Below are 17313 nucleotides of genomic sequence, written 5' to 3'. Positions count from 1 at the left end.
CCAGAAAAGCTTTAACTGAAGGCGTTGTATGATCCAGTTGGCTACAGACCTGCGCAACAGTTTTCATATTTATATAAGTTATACATGTTAATATAAACGTTGCTGGATACTTGACATTGGTGTTAGCAGGAGTCATCCAAATAAACCAATTTTGCAGTTTGAATTGAGGAGTTGAGTTGTAAAATTGGGAGTTTCTATCATTGGTGTAAAACATTTAAAGGTTTCATAGAACAACTTAAGTCTAGCTGTTTTATTGGCCCCAATTTTCATGACTGGAATAAATTCAGGAGGGTCAAATCTTATATTTTGACTTTTGTTAAAACAATGGTACATAATTACAAAAACATTTTAAACTACATGAGCCTGATATTTGAGGGACTAATCAGGTTTCACGCCTCCAAACGTTTTAATCCATACAGACTACAGCTCGGTACTATTGTAACACTAATGGGAGTCTGGAACCAGGGATTAGACATTTTGTCCCAACCCGGATTTTTCTTTAACCTCATTTCTAATTTTAGCACAGATCTCAGGGGAATCTCTCGTAGCCTAGTACTACCACAGAAACCGACACATCCGGTCATAAGAATTAAAAAAATAAATAAATCTAGGTGTGTTTTAAGGGCGAGTCCTCATTTGCGTGTCCAGATTTCCATACAGGTGCGTCTTCAGCTCCAGCCGCTCGTTTGACTGTCAAACCAGGCGGCGCGGCTTCCTTTTCCTCCGCCCTGCGCATCCCGCATCCAGTCGCTACCAGAGAGGAGCGCAGGGGAGTGCCCTGCACCGCGGACTGCCGACACACACACACACACACACACAGCCTCCTCCTCCTCTTCCTCCTCCTCCTCCTGCACTAAAGCCGGACTCCTCCGCCGGGCAAAACTCCACCGACTCCCGACTACCAGCCGCTGTTGTCGCTGTCAAAGCCCCGTCTGCATCTCCCATCAGCCGGCTGCACACTAAAATCGACCCGCGGTCCTCTCCGGTAGGCCTGACGGTAAGAGCGGTTGTTTGTTTGCGTGTGTGTGTGTGTGTGGAGGGGGGGTGGGTTATGCATTTCCATTGACACATAATCACGACACAAATGCGTTTGGCACGATGTTTTCGTTACATAGTGACCAGCTGTGCTCGCTTCATCCTCCTACGAGTTCATTTAAACGTAGATTTGCGATCAGCAGCCTGAATTATCGCAGATTCGCTGAGCGATGGAGGCTGATGTCACTGTGACACATTTGGAGGATGTTATGATTAAATGATGAAGGCCTTTTTTTTTTTAATGGAACATCTGGCTGCTGGTAAGACCGGAGGATGGATGCTGGTGGAGGAGACGGGCAGCGGACTTACTTAGATCCATTAAAAAGATGAAGAGGAGGAGGAGGAGGAGGAGGAGGGAGAGACAGTTTCCAGTAGAGAAGACTTAACTGATCCTGGTCGGCCTGAACTCTCATCTGGGCCCTCTCTCTCTCTCTCTCTCTCTCTCTCTCTCTCTCTCTCTCTCTCTCTCTCTCTCTCTCTCTCTCTCTCTCTCTCTCTCTCTCTCTCTCTGTGGCCTGTGGCAGGGTGGGGCACACTTTACAATTAAAGTATAAATACTTAAAATCTTAAACCTTAGAGGAATGTAACAACGGGCATTTCTGTAAATATTGTACTCAAGCGGACTATAAAAACCTTTATAATGTACTTCTGATGTGGTATAACGCTACATTAATGTGACGTTTCCTCTACAGTCGTGCATTCGAGGTATTTGTACTTCAGTGTTTCCATTTACCTGACAGTTACTCTGAGAGTATACAGTGAGAGTACACTCTGTTGCCAGTTTATTAGGTACACCAGGCTAAAACTAATGGTCTGAAACAGCCCGACAATAAATAAATCATTAATGAAGGTTATAATGTTCAGTTTAGAGAGGTGTGGATTCATTGGGGATGATATTGGAGGATGTAGTTTGATGTGCTGTTGAGCAGTATTGCATCATACATAGGTTATTTATCCTCAATGAGAAATAAATGTGTTGAACAAACCTCTTTGTATAATACAATGTAGTTCGACAGCATCACAAACTGGCCAGAATGTGTTATATAGGTCATTTCATATCTCAATAACAATATGCATCACAAAATAGCATGTGTGTGTTAATTCGATTAAGAGTTTATATGAAATAACCACAATGTTAAAGCCCATAGTTTGTATACTCACGTGTGAATTAAATACTAAATACTTCCTTAGTTTTCTTTGGTCCAAAGAAATCCAATAAAAATCCCAAAACCGACAATGAATTGATTCTTCTAACCAGTGTTGTGTGTGTGTGTGTGTGTGTGTGTGTGTGTGTGTAGCCTGATATTTATTATCCCTCTGTGCTGTAAAAACAGTTAAAAACACATTAGTGCACCACACGGTTACACTGGCTCACATGTTCCTTCATTACGATGAACACGAGCGCTTCAGAGTTGATCCCGCAGACACAGAGCTGCTGCCGTAAATACTCAACAGAGCACCAAATGGGTGTTAATCCGCCAATGTAAATAGTCCCAAAATAACTAGGCTATATATTAGTATAAAGAACCTTTTCAAATCTACAGTGGCCCACTCCGATCTTTACCAAATATATTTATGACTTGATTTTACAGATATACAAGTGGAAAGTATTTGGAGACGGACCAATATTGATGGTTTTGGTCTTTTTATGGGATTTGCTGTTAAATAGAGTATTTCCACATTTATTTAAGTTAAAGGTTCAACATCTTCCATCAGATACAAAGTGTCCCTCACTAGAGGTACTGACACTTAAGTAGTTAAGATTTAAACGACTCACGGAAGGTTACATCAATAGGTCAGTGTGGCATTTTTCACAGCAACTATCTCCAATGAATGTGTCCCATTAACCTCTTTCCTCTGGTGAAGCTCTCCAAAGTGGCTGCCGTCTGGTCTTCATACGGTTTTCTCCGTTATCGTCATAAATATATCAGAGAAATGGTTCCCACCGAGGGGTCACAACATTTATCTGAAGGGTCACAAGAGAAGAAAACAAGAAGAAAATATGTCTGCCCTCGAAATGTGCTTCTTCTCGACCAACATTCCTCTGATCTGCCCGTTTTCTTCTCTTACTTCTTAAAGGACCCTTAAGAATTATGCAAATGTGAACTGGTTGTGACCAGACGAGGGGTTAAGAGTAGACAATGCTTTGCTTTAGGAGTCACAAAGGTTGGGGACCACCGAAATAAAGTGACATCACAAGTGTACCATAAACATGCATTAAAATGACTGGACCTTTGTGTATCAACCCAAATGTTTCAGAAATCTGTCATTTTAATCAATGCAACAGTTTCATTTGGTCGCCCGTCAACGGTGTTATCCATCAACGCTGTGGTCGTCTGTCAAAAATCTTTTTATACAGTTTCACGTCACATTTTTACAATAGACTTTTTGGATCTTGGTCGTTTTTTTAACGGGACGAAAGATTTTATTTGTTATCAGAGAAACATGTTGATCAAAAGTTGGTGGCAGCTTTGCCAGCAGCTCCTCCCGGATGTGCTTTACCCGCAGAACCACGTCGGGAAAACGGCTTTATTCTGTGATTTTACTGGTTTTAATCACCGGGTCGGGTTGTTTTTGGAGAGGAGGAGACCTCTGCAGGAAAAATCTCCCGACGATGAACACTGAAGGAATCCTAACTGGGAAAAGTTGACTGCAATTGCAGCAGTGGCGGGGAAGACAACTCCCATGATGCAACGCTACTACACGACGTCACCATGCGGCATAAAAACGATATATCATGTGTTTAACTGTAGAAATCAAACAAAACATTTGATATATCTTGATTTCCACCTACATTTTGATGTAAAGTGTGTCTGAACTCTTCATCTACTCAAGTGTTGTGTGTTGTTCTTTTTGTGTGTGTGTGTGGACAGCAGTAGCATCATGGAGGAGTTAGACGTTCCACAGATGAGGAGAGAAGTGGAAAGCCTTCAGTATCAGCTGGCAATCAACAGAGAGAAATCCTCCATCACTGTCACTGAGTGAGTGTGCCGTCTATATATACACACACACACACACACACACACACACACACAAGCTCTCTTAAGTATTGAGGATCAGATTCGTGCTTACAGTGTTTTGTCTATTTCTAGGCTGGTGAAGTGGATCGAGGGTTGTGTTTGTGAAGATCCATTTCTGAACCCTGAGCTGATGAGAGCTAACCCCTGGGTGGAGAAGGGCAAGTGTGTGATCCTCTAATGGTCACACACAGACACACACACACACACACACACACACACAATCACAGATGCATATAAACTAAAGAATCATGCACTCCCACGCAAAGTCACGCTGCACTAACCCACCCATTCTCTCTCCCCCTCTCTCACTCTCACTCTCACTCTCACTCTCACTCTCACTCTCACTCTCACACACACACACACACATACATTATTGCTATCATCATGTTTATTTATTGGGAGACTCCTGAATGCTTTTAATTTATGTAAAGACTACTGTGTGTTTGTGTGTGAGCGTGCAGCACCGAGTAGCTTTCTAGAGGTTTGTTTTCATGGACTGCTGAGAAATGTTCAACAACACGTTTTTATTGGCTCTTTACACTGTCAATCAAAATAAAGACTGTTTTGAATTTAACAGCTGGATTTTGGATTTATTGATGCGCTTACATGTAACATACAGGCAGTTGTGTGTGTGTGTGTGTGTGTGTGTGTTACAGTAGTTCTCGGATGTAGACATTTCGTCTGACAGCGTTGGACATGCCCTCGTTGAACCGGAACCACACGTCACTGTCGCCCACCGCCTTCCCCATAGAAACAACGGCACACTTCTCACCTGCAGAGAAAGAAAGATGTTATTATTGGATGTTTTTCTATTCAGAATCAGGTTTAATGTGGTGTATTGTTTTGGTGCTTCACAATAAACAAGTCCTGCAAAAGTCATGAATCACAAATATAAAATAGACATTTTAAAAAATAAAATGTGTGAAATGTGGCAATATACTTAAAGTTTTATAGACTACAAGGCCGATCGTCCTTAAAGCTTCTCTCAAGTGACCTCATGACTAGTCAATAAATAAATACACTTCATTAATTAATTAATCTCTGGCCGCAACTAACAATACTTTCATAATCAATTAACCTGGCGATTGCTCAATGCATTGATTCATACATATTCATTATAATAAGTTATTTATATAGCACTTTTCTGCTTCACAACAAAAGACGAAATGCAAAGTAAAAGATAAAACAGACAAGAAAAGTTAAAAACATAAAAATCACAGAAATCACAATTTCCCAAAGCCCAGTGTTTTGTCTGAACCTCAAGAAATATTCAGTTTATTTTCATAGACGAGTACAAATACTCACATTTTTAGAATCTGGAACGAGTAAGTTTCTATAATTTTAGCTTTGAGTGCGACTAAAACCATTAATTGATTGCCAAAACTGTCACGGATTAATTTGATCAACTAATCGATTCAGCTCTAATCTAATCCTCTAAAGAGAAAAAAATGAAATGACTTCCCCAGCGGGAGGATTTGGAGCTCTCTCATATGATTAGAAAACCTGAATACCTTTTCTCTCAACATTTCACCTTTTTATCAGCTCTGAGAACTTGTGATGAAAAATAAACTCTATTTTCTGTCTTCTATAGGCTAAAATAATAACTATTGAAAATGAGCAGTAAGTCCAACTCGCAACTCAGTGTGCTGTTCTGTAGATCAGAGACTCATTTCCATCAACCAGTGTTCTCCATCAACCAGTGTTCTACTCATCTCGCCACATTTCACAAAAGATTGTTGAAATATGCAGAAATATCTGCGTGACCCTCGTGGGCTCTCATGCAAGTATAGCGTTTGCGTTGATTAATCAAACATGTGAAAATGAACGGGAGACCCCGATGTTGATCCTACTTTGACCTACAAACAGCCACAGCTCTGCTTCTCCATCCCACTGATCCATTTCAGTAATGCAGTGCTTTCAGGAACTCCCGTGGTTTTAATGGATCCACTTTTCCTGGAACGCCGAGCGCTGAATCTTGGCCGATGTAAACGACTGAATAAAAAGCTGCAGGTATTTGAGCAAAGCATATTTCGAGCTGCAATCACAGTAATCGTCTACCTGCACACCTGTGAGCCAAAATAAGACGACTTTGACTCAGACTAATATTTGTTAAACCTGTTAAGGAACACGTTTCATGTAGTAAAATATGTCGATTGTTAATTGTATTGGCTGGTGTTCAAATATAAGAAAGAGACTGTAGGTGCAGCCATGTCAGGCCTTTTACGATGCCAGTAGAAATATGATATTACAAATATTATGGAGGGGAAATGCCGGAGCTGTTGACAGTCCAGATCTCCCGCCCGCAGCGCGCCACAGGAGCTCTGAATTTGAAGTGTTATGCAACACACACATCAGTTATCACCTCTAGTTTGTGTTTGGACCTGAACAGCTTGTGTGAATGAAGCCACACTGGTGTCACACAGTCCAAGGCTTCTACAGTACCTGTCTCTGAGGTGGGCTGCGGTTTCTGGGGTTTGGGGACAACAACTCGACCAAAGAAGTCCACCTCCGGCTGCAAGACATGAAAACACACACAAACACAAGAGTGAGGATGAGGTTAGTCAGGATGTTTCTGGAACACCGTCCTCAAGAAGGAGGTCAATAACAATGAACGATCACATCACACACCATCTCTCATTAGCCTGATTTCCCAGTTTCACCATGAGGGACTGTAACCCAGTGGCTTCTCATTATCCTCCTTTCTGCCCTCTAGAGGTTCACTCCCTCTATTCCTGAAGCACTAGAGCTGCAGCTCAGCCAGAGCGGCTCTGATGGTTCAGTGCGAACAGATACTGGCTCCACCTGCCGGCACCAACTAACACATAAAAAGCATGGGACGCTCAGACAGTGTTGATCCCCGACTCAACTAGGGGATTAAATAACCAAAGAAAAGGTCAAAACTAAAAGCAGAAATGGTCAGTCCCTGAAAAACGCACCCTGTAGGAACAAAAAAAAGGTCTTAAGACTGAAAGTGCTGCAGCTTAAATGCTTTCATGTTTTTAGTTTATCAATCCATGTTTATAATAGCCATGGTGGTGACATATTCAGCTTAAAATGTGCACATGTATACATGTTGTATGGGTTAAAAGAATATATTTAATGGCGTAACAAATCAAATGACATTAAAGTAAAACGTGCATGAACTAACATCAATATTTAAAGAGCAATAAACGACATTCAGAGCATTATTATAGCAGAAAACAACTATTTTCTGTGTAAAGATATAGTGGGGTAATGTCTCCCTCTGTGTGTAATCTGACCTTCCCTTTGTGAGCGTGCATGTGAGCGTGCATGTGAGCGTGCATGTGAGCGTGCCCCACTGGCTAGTTTGTGGCCGCCGCTCTCCACTGCTCTCATGCAGCTGATCGTGTTAGCGTCGTCATAGTTTATACCGTTTGCACCGTTAGCTACGAACGGCCGACTCGGGCCTCCGAAGCTTTGGTTTTACCGTTTCTCTGTGGATTTGCAGATAAATAAAATTAGAGCTTTTCGGTCATCTCAAACTGTGTTGATGGTGAAATATATCAGCGTTTATTTGAGCTCCATTTTAATCAACAAATGAACCAGCAAATGAAAGCTGTCACTTCTCTCCACTGTAGCATAGCTGCACATTTAACAGAGATTCTACATTTGTATTTCTTAATTCTATGTTAGAAAACACAACATTCAATGTAGCGCATCTCCTTGTTTGTTGGGTTTTTTTTATGTGGCGAGAAATAGAAGTCGACAAATCTCGCTGCCTAGAGGACGAGCTAAGAGTGCTGTGACACTGTTGTAGTGAGTAACATGTGTCTTTCATATTCAGCTCATCACTGCCCACAGGAAGCTGTGTGCTTGTATTAATGGTTTTGTGGGGACGTAGTCAGATTATGGAGAATCACTTCTGTGGATTAAAAAAAATGTGTCCCCACAAATTAAACCATCAAATGGCATTTATATTTAGTCTCTGGTGGAGATTACGTGAGTTAAGGTTAGAGTGCATCTCCAGGGAATCTATGTAATGTCCTCCGAAGTGAGAAAAACACGCCTGTGTGTGTCTGCGTGTGTGTGTGTGTGTGTGTGTGTGTGTGTGTCTCACCCTGATCTCCACTGTGGTCTGTTTGACGATGTTCTCCAGCCTCTGCTGGTGGTTCCTGGTCGATGTAGGAGCGGCCCTCTTTTTTTCCTCCTCTCTCTGCTTAACACAGACACAGCCGATGACAAACACGTTAGATTGTTAACTAGTCTACAGGATGAGCTGTTTATAACACAACCTAAGATCCGTCTCACGGGTGCAGGGTTTCGTTGCAGCATCAGTTGCTCGGCTCGCCTCATCTTCTCTTGCTCCATCTCTCTGCTGATGGTTTGTTTGGCCTGATACGTCAGCTGGCGGCGCGGCGGCAGACCCGGAAACCTCACGACCTCCTCGACACGCCTGCAGACAGACACAGACACACACACACACACACACACTAAGTGAACAGCTCTACGCAAACAACAAGAGACACACATTGTTTAAAACACACACAGAGGTTAACTATGTTAGATGACAAACAAAATAACTTTAAGCTTCCTCTATTGGTGCCATGGTTTATGTTTTCCACAACAACAAAAAACTGAATCTCTAAAACCTTAATCCTCTTACTGAGACACTGAGAGACACACACACACACACACACACACACACACACACACACACACACACACACACACACACACACACACACACACACACACACACACACACACACACACACACACACACACACACACACACACACACACACTTATTACTATACAATATGAGGGATATTATCATCAGAACAAACTCTATAATGAAAGCGCAGATTGGATGGTTCAACATGATGGATTACATCTACGCAGCTAACACTAAGTAGTTTAACCTTTGGCTAGCGCAACCATATGTACTATGATATCCTATGGTACATCTCCAGCTATACACTCACTGTGCTTACATGCATGCACACAAATACAGAGCAATACAATTGAGACAATAGTTGAGTCAGCATGCGTTTCTTATCAATTTAGACGACGTAATTGTGTATCACGATACAGACCCTTAGAAAGACGATAAGTGATCCTAGTGAACTATCATCTAAGTTATGTACAGTTTAACTTTATGTAAATCCGAGGTACATTTACTTACATTCAGCTCCGTCTTGGTGTTTTATCTTTAATCTTATTCACATGTATTCTCGGCTATCAGGATGGTACAAATATTACTGCAAATAAGAACAGAACTGAGATAGAAGCTCCACATTAAAGCACATCATTGTTAAAGGTTTAAAAGATTGATTTGTAGTGAAGGAAGTTCAAGTTTACTGCTCTTTCTGTCTCTCTCTACAGATAGCCTCCAAAACCAGGCACCGTTAACAATTCTGTCACAGTCTGACCAATCAACAAACGCTTCCAAAAAAAAAAAAGAAAAAAGAGCCGTCCAATCAAATAACCCCGTTGGGACTGGCGGCGTATCCGCTGTCTGCGTCGTTTATAATGTGTATTCCCACGACTGCGTTCCAAGCCGTTATCCTTGAGAGTGTCAGAGAGAGGTGTTGTGGTGCGCTAGAGACGGCAGGTACAGGAAGGTGTAGAGCAGCAGAAGCAGCAGCAGAGCCAAAACCAGAGGCAGGCACCAGTCGTTGGTGACCATCACGTTGTCACAGCGAGCCTGCAGGAAGGAGGCCCTCTGGGGGCCCGGGTGCTCCTCCACATGGGCCGGCATGACTGAGATGTGCGTCCAAGATAAACGAAGGTCTCCCAAGTTAAAGCGCCAGTTTGAACCAAAACCTGCTGAGTTCTGCTCCTTTCAGTTTAAATATCTCATAATAACGCGCCTCGATGTTTCAGATGGTCTCCTCCTTTCTCTAAAACGTCTTTCTCTCTAATAAGTCGAAACCTCATGAACGCATCCTCTCGCCTGTTTTCCCACCAGCCTGCTACTCTGCTCCCACACCACTAGCATCAAACACACACACACACACACACGCACACGCACCAGGTGTTAAGGGATTACTCTCTAAGCCTCCATGCAGAGCAACACAGTGTGGACAAGAGCAGTGACCTTCAACACCCCCAGAAACACACATCTGCCCTGCATGTGTCCACATGCATGTGTGTGTGTGTGTGTGTGTGTACTCACGGCTCCAGGATGTATGTGTACTGCCCCTCAGGCGTGCGGTCCTGCCTGTATGAGAGGTTGTATGCCAGCATGGTGTTGATCAGCTCACGCATCTGCTCCTTCTCTCTGCTGCTGAACAGCTGCGGATTCACCTGGAAAGAGAAAACACACAAACAAACTTTACTTTTACTTGAACAGATGCAGGGCTGAAGGTCCCACATTAACACACATGCACAGGTTTACTGGACGTGGTTTTTCCATACAGGCCGTAGTTTGGGACAGATGATGTCGAGGAGAAGTGTGAGAATATCGAGGGACAGGCTGAGCTGGCTGATCCTCGTTCTGATGCATGCTGGGATGTCGGCCAACATGGTGGACAAAGCGTTCCTGCTGCTGAGGAGCCGGGTGGAGGCCTGGAGAGGACAAGACCAGAGAGGACACAATAATCTCTACACTAAACATCTTACGCGTTTGTTATTTGATTAGTTTTTGGTTCTACATTGACTGTTTAGATCATTTAATCATCACGTAGTGGACTCGTACCTCGTGCTGGCTGTGGGGATAGCTGATGCGGGGCACGTGTGTGTGGGCAAACAGGAAGTGGAATGTGACGGACAGGAAGGGCAGGTATCTCATCAGGGAGAAGTTCTGCCCGTGCATAATCACATGGTTCAACCTGTCTGAGAAGGACAGCCAGTCCAGAGCCTCACACACACTCTGCAGGTTGGGGTCCCTCACACGCATGGACAGATAATTTTCATACAGACCCTGGAGGAAAAGAGACCTGACATCAGACCCAAGACATCATAATGTAGAGTTCTATATAAACGATGAATGTCTGGCTTATCTGTTGTGTGTAAAGCACGGCACAATGTTTTATTACATGACTTTTTCTGTGCACTAAGATTACAGGAAACTATCTTGAAGGTGTGTTCATTACCTGAGAGACCTTCTCAAACTCTCCACTAGCTGAAGCCAAATGTAGAATGTGCTGGAACCTCTGAGCTCCACCTCCTGAACCCGGCGCCTCATCGAAGCCCTCACCAATACGTTTCCTGAGGGAACACATTTGAATGTTTCGTCAACACCTATTTAGTTAGGAGAGAGGTTCCAGATAAGACAGTAAAGCGGTAGATAAGATTGTGTCGCCTTTGATTTAAAAAAAAGGTGCGACGAGTTGACATTTGCCTGCTGTGCCTTTTTATTGTGCCAATGATTTCATTCTCGATTCGTTCACGCGCACTGATCAAAGTACAAAATAAAAGCCTGTCACAGAAAAGATAAAGGAGACTTATGACGACTATAAAACACTTTTTTTGGAGTCTTTTATAGTTACCCTGAAATATATCATTTCCAATTTGCCTGTTGGTGTCCGCAGTAAATGCAAACTTACAAAACAGTGATGGACCCGGGCGAACACTGCAGGGACCCTGACCACTCGTGAAACTCTCCTGATCTTTTTGCATTTCAAAATGTCTGACTAAACTTGAACTTTGGCGGCCTCCAGCAATTGTGGCCGTTCCTCAGCATCCAGCACAACACTTATAGTTTCATGGAACCCTCTGGTCAGACCGACTGTACCGTTTTGTACGTTGTAACTGGAAGATTCCCTGCCACAGATGGAACAAGCCTTTGTTCTGGTCCTTCTGCCCCACAGAGACACACTGGATGGTCTTTGAGTTCACCTGCTTGTGGCCGCGACCGTGGAGGAACTGCGCAGACAAAGCACACAGATTGTGAGATGGCTGTACTGCACATCACTGCTCATGCAACACACAAGACTGTTCTTTTTACAGTGCTGCCACCCACCTGCAGTGTGTTGATGCAAGACCTGATGTCGTTGTCGGTCTTCTCACACAGCGACATCAGAGTGCCCGAGTCTACCTTCATCCCCTGCTCGAGGGAAATCTGGAAACAAAAACTCTACGTTGGTGTGTGTACGCAAATGTTTGTGTACTCCTATGTGTGTGCGTGTGTGTGTGTGTGTGTGTGTGTGTGTGAGCTGACCTCTCCTAGTCTCTGTGTGAGGCGGGAAGGCTGAGTCTGAGGGAAAACCAGGAGGAAGGCCTGCTGCCTGAGCGGTCTGAGAGCTGGACCATATCTAAAAAGGAAACTTATGTAATTAGATTATGGCTGCAAAGAGAACGCAAAATCAACACACATATTCAAGTCAAAAGCTTTATAAAAGTAATCTACTAGCTCTACTGTGATGCTACCACAGTCTCTCTTACAGGTCGTTACAGATGCAGATGATTGGTCGAAGCAGGATGGACTCCTTCTTCTTTTTCTTCTTTGTGGTCTCTGCACCGGCCTCCCCGCCGTGTCCTTCTTTTCTGTTCAGAGTTGCTAACAGGATGTTGATGGCGGCCTGTCGAACACCACAGATGAAGAAAAATAAAATCACTAATAACCAAGATTGAAAGGAGTGCTTTAACACGTTTCTTTTACTGATTTGAATCGTACGAAACGTACTGTAGGTGCTCCGTCGATCTCATCAATGATGAGGCAGTTCGGCCGCTCATTGGCTCCCAAAACTGACTTCATCTGAGTTGCTGTGTCGATGCGTTTCTGGAACACCTCTGCACTGCGATCGTCACTGCAAAAACATCAACTGAGCTCACAACAGGGAACCTAATTATGATTTACTACGATTATTAGTGTCATTTTGAATTTGCGTTTGTCTAACCTGGCATTGATTTCCACCACGTTGTACCCAGCATGCTTTGCTATGACATGAGCCAGGGTGGTCTTTCCCAGACCTGGAGGACCAGACAACAAAGCCACCTAGAGGAAGACCAAAGTAAAAGATATCTTGTAGAAAAGCTAAAAGGTCATTAAACTGAAATAGGAGTATGCAGGCGTGTTTACCTTGAATTTGGGTCGTTTGTACTGGTCCAGTTCGGCCTCCAGTAGCTCCTCAGTCACCTCAATCTTGGTCTTGAAGCGATTCGGATTCGGATTGGGTTGATTGGGTTTGAATGAGTTCTGGTTGGGAGCCTGTCTGTCAGACCGGACAGGGCGGGACTTCCTCTCTCTTCCAAACACAACGGTGTCCCAAAGTTTCAACCACTTGAGCAGACAGCGGTTGGTAAACTACAAGGAAACAGTGACAAACAGCGGACATCATTAACGACATTAAAGAGGAAATAAACCACCAAAACCCTTTTTTCAGCTGAAAACCAATGTGTTGGGGTATTTAGTGGTGTTGTTGATGTATTCAGGTTATTTGAATTCTACATATTGCGTTATCCCTCTTCCTGAAACACGACTTTTGCAATTATTGTAAATAGTCACTTTACAGCACTCCTACCTAACCATAACCACAATAATAGTGAGCATGTTAGCGATTAGCTTAAGCTAATTAAAAGGCTAACGGTAATTCAAAAACAGTAAGCCCGGCAAAAATTGTACTAAAGTAAAGTAAAGCAAGCAAAGCAGCTCATGTGGCACTTTTCATGCTCTGTAACTGTCAGTAACTGATGGAGTTAAAGCCAAAATCTTCTATCACGTATTCGGTTATTCGCTTTAACCCCTCTGGATTACAAACGCGCATAAAACACACCAAACATATACAACCTATATAAATAACAACTAAAAATACAAACAACACTGTGGAATAAAAGAATCCTTAAAAATGAATGCCTTTTGTCAACCTGAAAGACGAGTGTTGCGGCGCTACGAGGCACTTCAGCAGAAACTCTGGGGTTCAGTTCGGCTTTCAAGGAGGTTTCATTCACTCAGTGTGGACGCATGTAGACGTGCAGTTACACAGAAACACAAAACATGACTTACATCGTCACTGAGAAGCTCTGTGTAGTGTCGGGGAGAGAATCTGTCCACCCAGAGTCGGGAGGTTCGTCCCTCGGTGTCTTCAGGGTCGTAGTTCTCTCCATCGTCTCTGCTTTCAGGCTGAACGAGCTCATCGTTCACACTGCTGGAACGGGACACAAGATAAATAAATAAAGACATGTACTGCTGCTGCATGTCATCGGACTCTTGATGCGTCAGTGTGACAGAGACAGGCGGTGAGTTACCTGGCCAGCAGATCGGTGACACGCTGAGATTCTTCCATAATTCGCTGGTGGCGCTGCAGGATTTCAAAGTAAGAGAAGAAATGTAACCAAACTTGCAATTTCAACAGCCTGAGAGTTATAAAATATCTGCATCTGTTGATCTGAAATACATCAATTTAACAATATCAAACATTTGCTCGGGTAAGTGAGCATTGTTTTGTATCAGACATTTAACGTAGATCTACTCTGTTGGTATGAAAATGGTTGTTCTAATCTCTGTATTTGGCTGATAATGATCAAATGTTTGGATTTAGAGAAACTTTTAGCACCTGGAATTAATGAGAATCAATAGTGTGTGGAGGCAGATTATTCACAAACAACAGCCGCCTGGTCACTCACCCTCTCTGCCGCTTGCTCTCTCAACACACCTATTGGCACTGCCAGCAGCCCCAGTGCACCCTGGGAGTTTGGTACCAATCTGCAGTCCACTACCTGGAGACACACATACAGGTAAATGCAAAAAAATACATATAACGAACGCAGGCACCTGATGTGCGTTTGCTGGAAATGAATCAGCATTCAGGACGAGATGCTGACAAACGCATGCTGTGTAACGTGCTGAGGAGTTTAACCTTTGTCCCCGTGTCTTCCGTTTGTCTGAGGTAGATCCGACTCCCCGATGAGTCGGTCACACTGACGTACTCGCCCTCTAAAGGAGGCCGCTTCAGCACATGCAGCGATGCCGGCGCCGCTGTGGGACGTCGCCTGGGCGTCTCTGGGATTGTAGCAAAGCCACTTATATCCAACGCGGCGGGGGTTGACCTGAAACACACAAACATGTTCAGAAGTGTGTTTTGAAATCAAAGATATATTGTTCAATCGAATGTGAATACATGTTCATCACATGCTTCAATAGGACAATGTTATGTCTTTAGATTCCTACTTTTCGTCTGAGCAACATGTTGGAAAAAAACTAAAAATCCTACAAACATTTGCATTGAGCAAATGTTTGGTATTTTTACATGATATATTCTCAGAATTATTAATCTAATTACCTCAGTTGTTTTTCTGTTAATTTCAGTATTAAAACAAGGAGTGCCTGAAAACCACCAGAATACAAATTATCTTGTTTAAAGTGCTCAAAAAGCACATAAAAACGATCAACTTTAAAAGAAGAAAACAAAAGAAATACTTCAATACTACACCGGTGACGTGTCACCAGCTGCAGCTCTCAGACAAGTAAGTGCTTTTTGTGTCTCTATAAATAGCAGACGGCCATGTTTCATCCCTGTGATGCGTTGCTTTGAAGTGCCTCTTATTTGTCTTTGATCTAAGCATCTGCCTTTTGCATTAACCAAGTATTCTGAGTAAAAAGAAAACATCTGCCTCCAACTGATGTCTGTTGATCACCGGCCCGTGCGTCGCTCCTACCTGAGGTTGCCAGGTGTTTCGTACTGCTCCGGAGAGGACGGTGGTGAGATGTCATCACTCTGCGACGGGGCTTTGCTCTCTTGAGTCTGCAGTGATCTGAACAGTCGCTTGGCCACTCCCGCGTCCTGCTTCTTCCTCTTTGACTTCGGGGCTGCGGGTGCAAAAGTCAGATTCGAGGGGACAAACTTACAAACAACCATCAAACACGACAAGGACGAACGAGCCCAGTGTGATCTGAGGGTGAACTCACTGATGGACGGATCCACCAGCAGGTGCTCTACGTCACGAATGTCGCTTTCTGGAAGCTGCTTCTGACGTTTCCCCGGATTGGAGGATTCTTCTGAGCCAACGCACATAAATAAATAAACAAGACAGCCGAGACAATCGCTCTGTTACGAGGCGTATCTCACATATTGTATGAATAATGCACACAAGATCTCACAGTAAGGACATTACATTTACAGTCTGCAGTAAATATAAAAACCCACAGAACTCAATTCAATCACAGTTTAAATGCTTCCAAGAGACGTGTCAGGTTGAATTGTGATGCACATAAACTCATAAAATGATTGACAAGACATTAAATACACATGGGCGTAGGTATATGTGATATATTCTCAGGCATTGTCGATCATTTATATTTATCCAAAACTAAAACTACGTAAAATTAAAGCAAACTAGGTGTTAAGGGGTTTATCATACTGCATCATTTTACCTGCATAAATGCAAAATGTTTGTGAGTTTGATTACTAAAAGAGAAGTACAAGTAAAGATGTTAATAAAGTACAAAAGTAAAAGTACTTATTATGCAGAATGATGCATTTGGGAATCATATTACTGGATTATAATTATTGATGCATCATTGTGTAAATCACTTTAATATTGCAGCTGATAACAGGTGGAGCTTATAATATATATAAATGTCAGTTTATTCTTTTTTTGTATTAATAGTCTGAATCTGCAAATAAAATGTCAAATAAATGAAGTGAGGTAAAAGTAGAGTATTTCTCACTGGAATGAAGTAGAAGTATGAAGTAAAATTAGCAGAGACATAAATGTACTCAAGTAAAGTAAAGTAAAGTACTGTACCTCCTTCACCTTCCAGCTGAGCCATCGCGTCCAGCTCGTCGGCGAACTGGTCCTCGAAGTCGTCCTCCACCCCGTACATTTCGTCATATTCGTCCATGTCGGCTCGGACAGGTACACGAGACAACCAGCCACACGGTAATGTGTTTTAATCTGAAGACAAACACACACTCCTCTCATTAATATTCCCTTCGCGACTTCAGCAGCAGATTTGACGGAGCAGCAGATTTCCCGGCAATTTTTTTGTTGTTAAGTATCACTTCCGGGTAAAGCGAGTCTTCTTCTTCTTCTTCTTCTTCTTCTTCTTCTACGTTTTCTTCTTCTTCTCCTTCGTGTGAATGTTTGCAGTGTAGACGCTGCTGAGCGTGTTACTGACCTCCGCAGGATACAAAGTGAACTGTCAATGCCGCGGCAGAGCACTGACATTACTGCCGAGCCAAATACAAAACACTCACAATCAAATAAAGATCTTATCATTGACTGATACATTAAATACATGGACAACCAGCCAAGACTTCTCATGACATTTAACACTTTTTCACATTTTTATATTACTTTAGTTAGTTTACAATTCAAAATGTATACAGTATACAAGTGCAACATGTGATTT

General features: G+C 42.9%; 2 protein-coding genes across 3 annotated transcripts; one reads left to right on the top strand and one right to left on the bottom strand.

Moving 5' to 3' along the window:
• Positions 1-612: 612 nt before the first annotated feature.
• gng13a (guanine nucleotide binding protein (G protein), gamma 13a) lies at positions 613-4629 on the top strand. Of its 2 annotated transcripts, none has more exons than XM_079159515.1 (3): positions 613-997; positions 3912-4016; positions 4128-4629. In XM_079159515.1, the coding sequence occupies exons 2-3, from the start codon at positions 3919-3921 to the stop codon at positions 4231-4233; spliced, it is 204 nt and encodes a 67-aa protein (XP_079015641.1). In that variant the 5' UTR covers positions 613-997; positions 3912-3918; the 3' UTR covers positions 4234-4629. The 2 variants fall into 2 exon arrangements, with proteins under 2 accessions (XP_079015641.1, XP_079015640.1); XM_079159514.1 differs by having other exon boundaries at positions 617-997; positions 3909-4016.
• On the bottom strand, positions 4623-16879 carry chtf18 (CTF18, chromosome transmission fidelity factor 18 homolog). Its single transcript, XM_079159516.1, has 22 exons — positions 16707-16879; positions 15868-15957; positions 15618-15768; positions 14819-15008; positions 14586-14678; positions 14208-14260; positions 13966-14107; positions 13042-13266; positions 12860-12957; positions 12646-12769; positions 12405-12541; positions 12181-12274; positions 11983-12081; positions 11755-11885; positions 11114-11228; positions 10717-10941; positions 10437-10586; positions 10195-10325; positions 8325-8469; positions 8134-8232; positions 6498-6567; positions 4623-4827 (listed from the first exon to the last, which is right to left on the bottom strand). Exons 1-22 carry the CDS (start codon positions 16801-16803, stop codon positions 4706-4708), a joined length of 2781 nt encoding a protein of 926 aa, XP_079015642.1. The 5' UTR covers positions 16804-16879; the 3' UTR covers positions 4623-4705.
• Between the last annotated feature and the right edge of the window lie 434 nt (positions 16880-17313).

This window comes from Pholis gunnellus (genome assembly GCF_910591455.1).
Source record: "Pholis gunnellus genome assembly, chromosome: 5".
In the NCBI taxonomy this organism is placed as follows: domain Eukaryota; kingdom Metazoa; phylum Chordata; class Actinopteri; order Perciformes; family Pholidae; genus Pholis; species Pholis gunnellus.
This window is presented reverse-complemented; position numbering and strand designations above follow the sequence as displayed.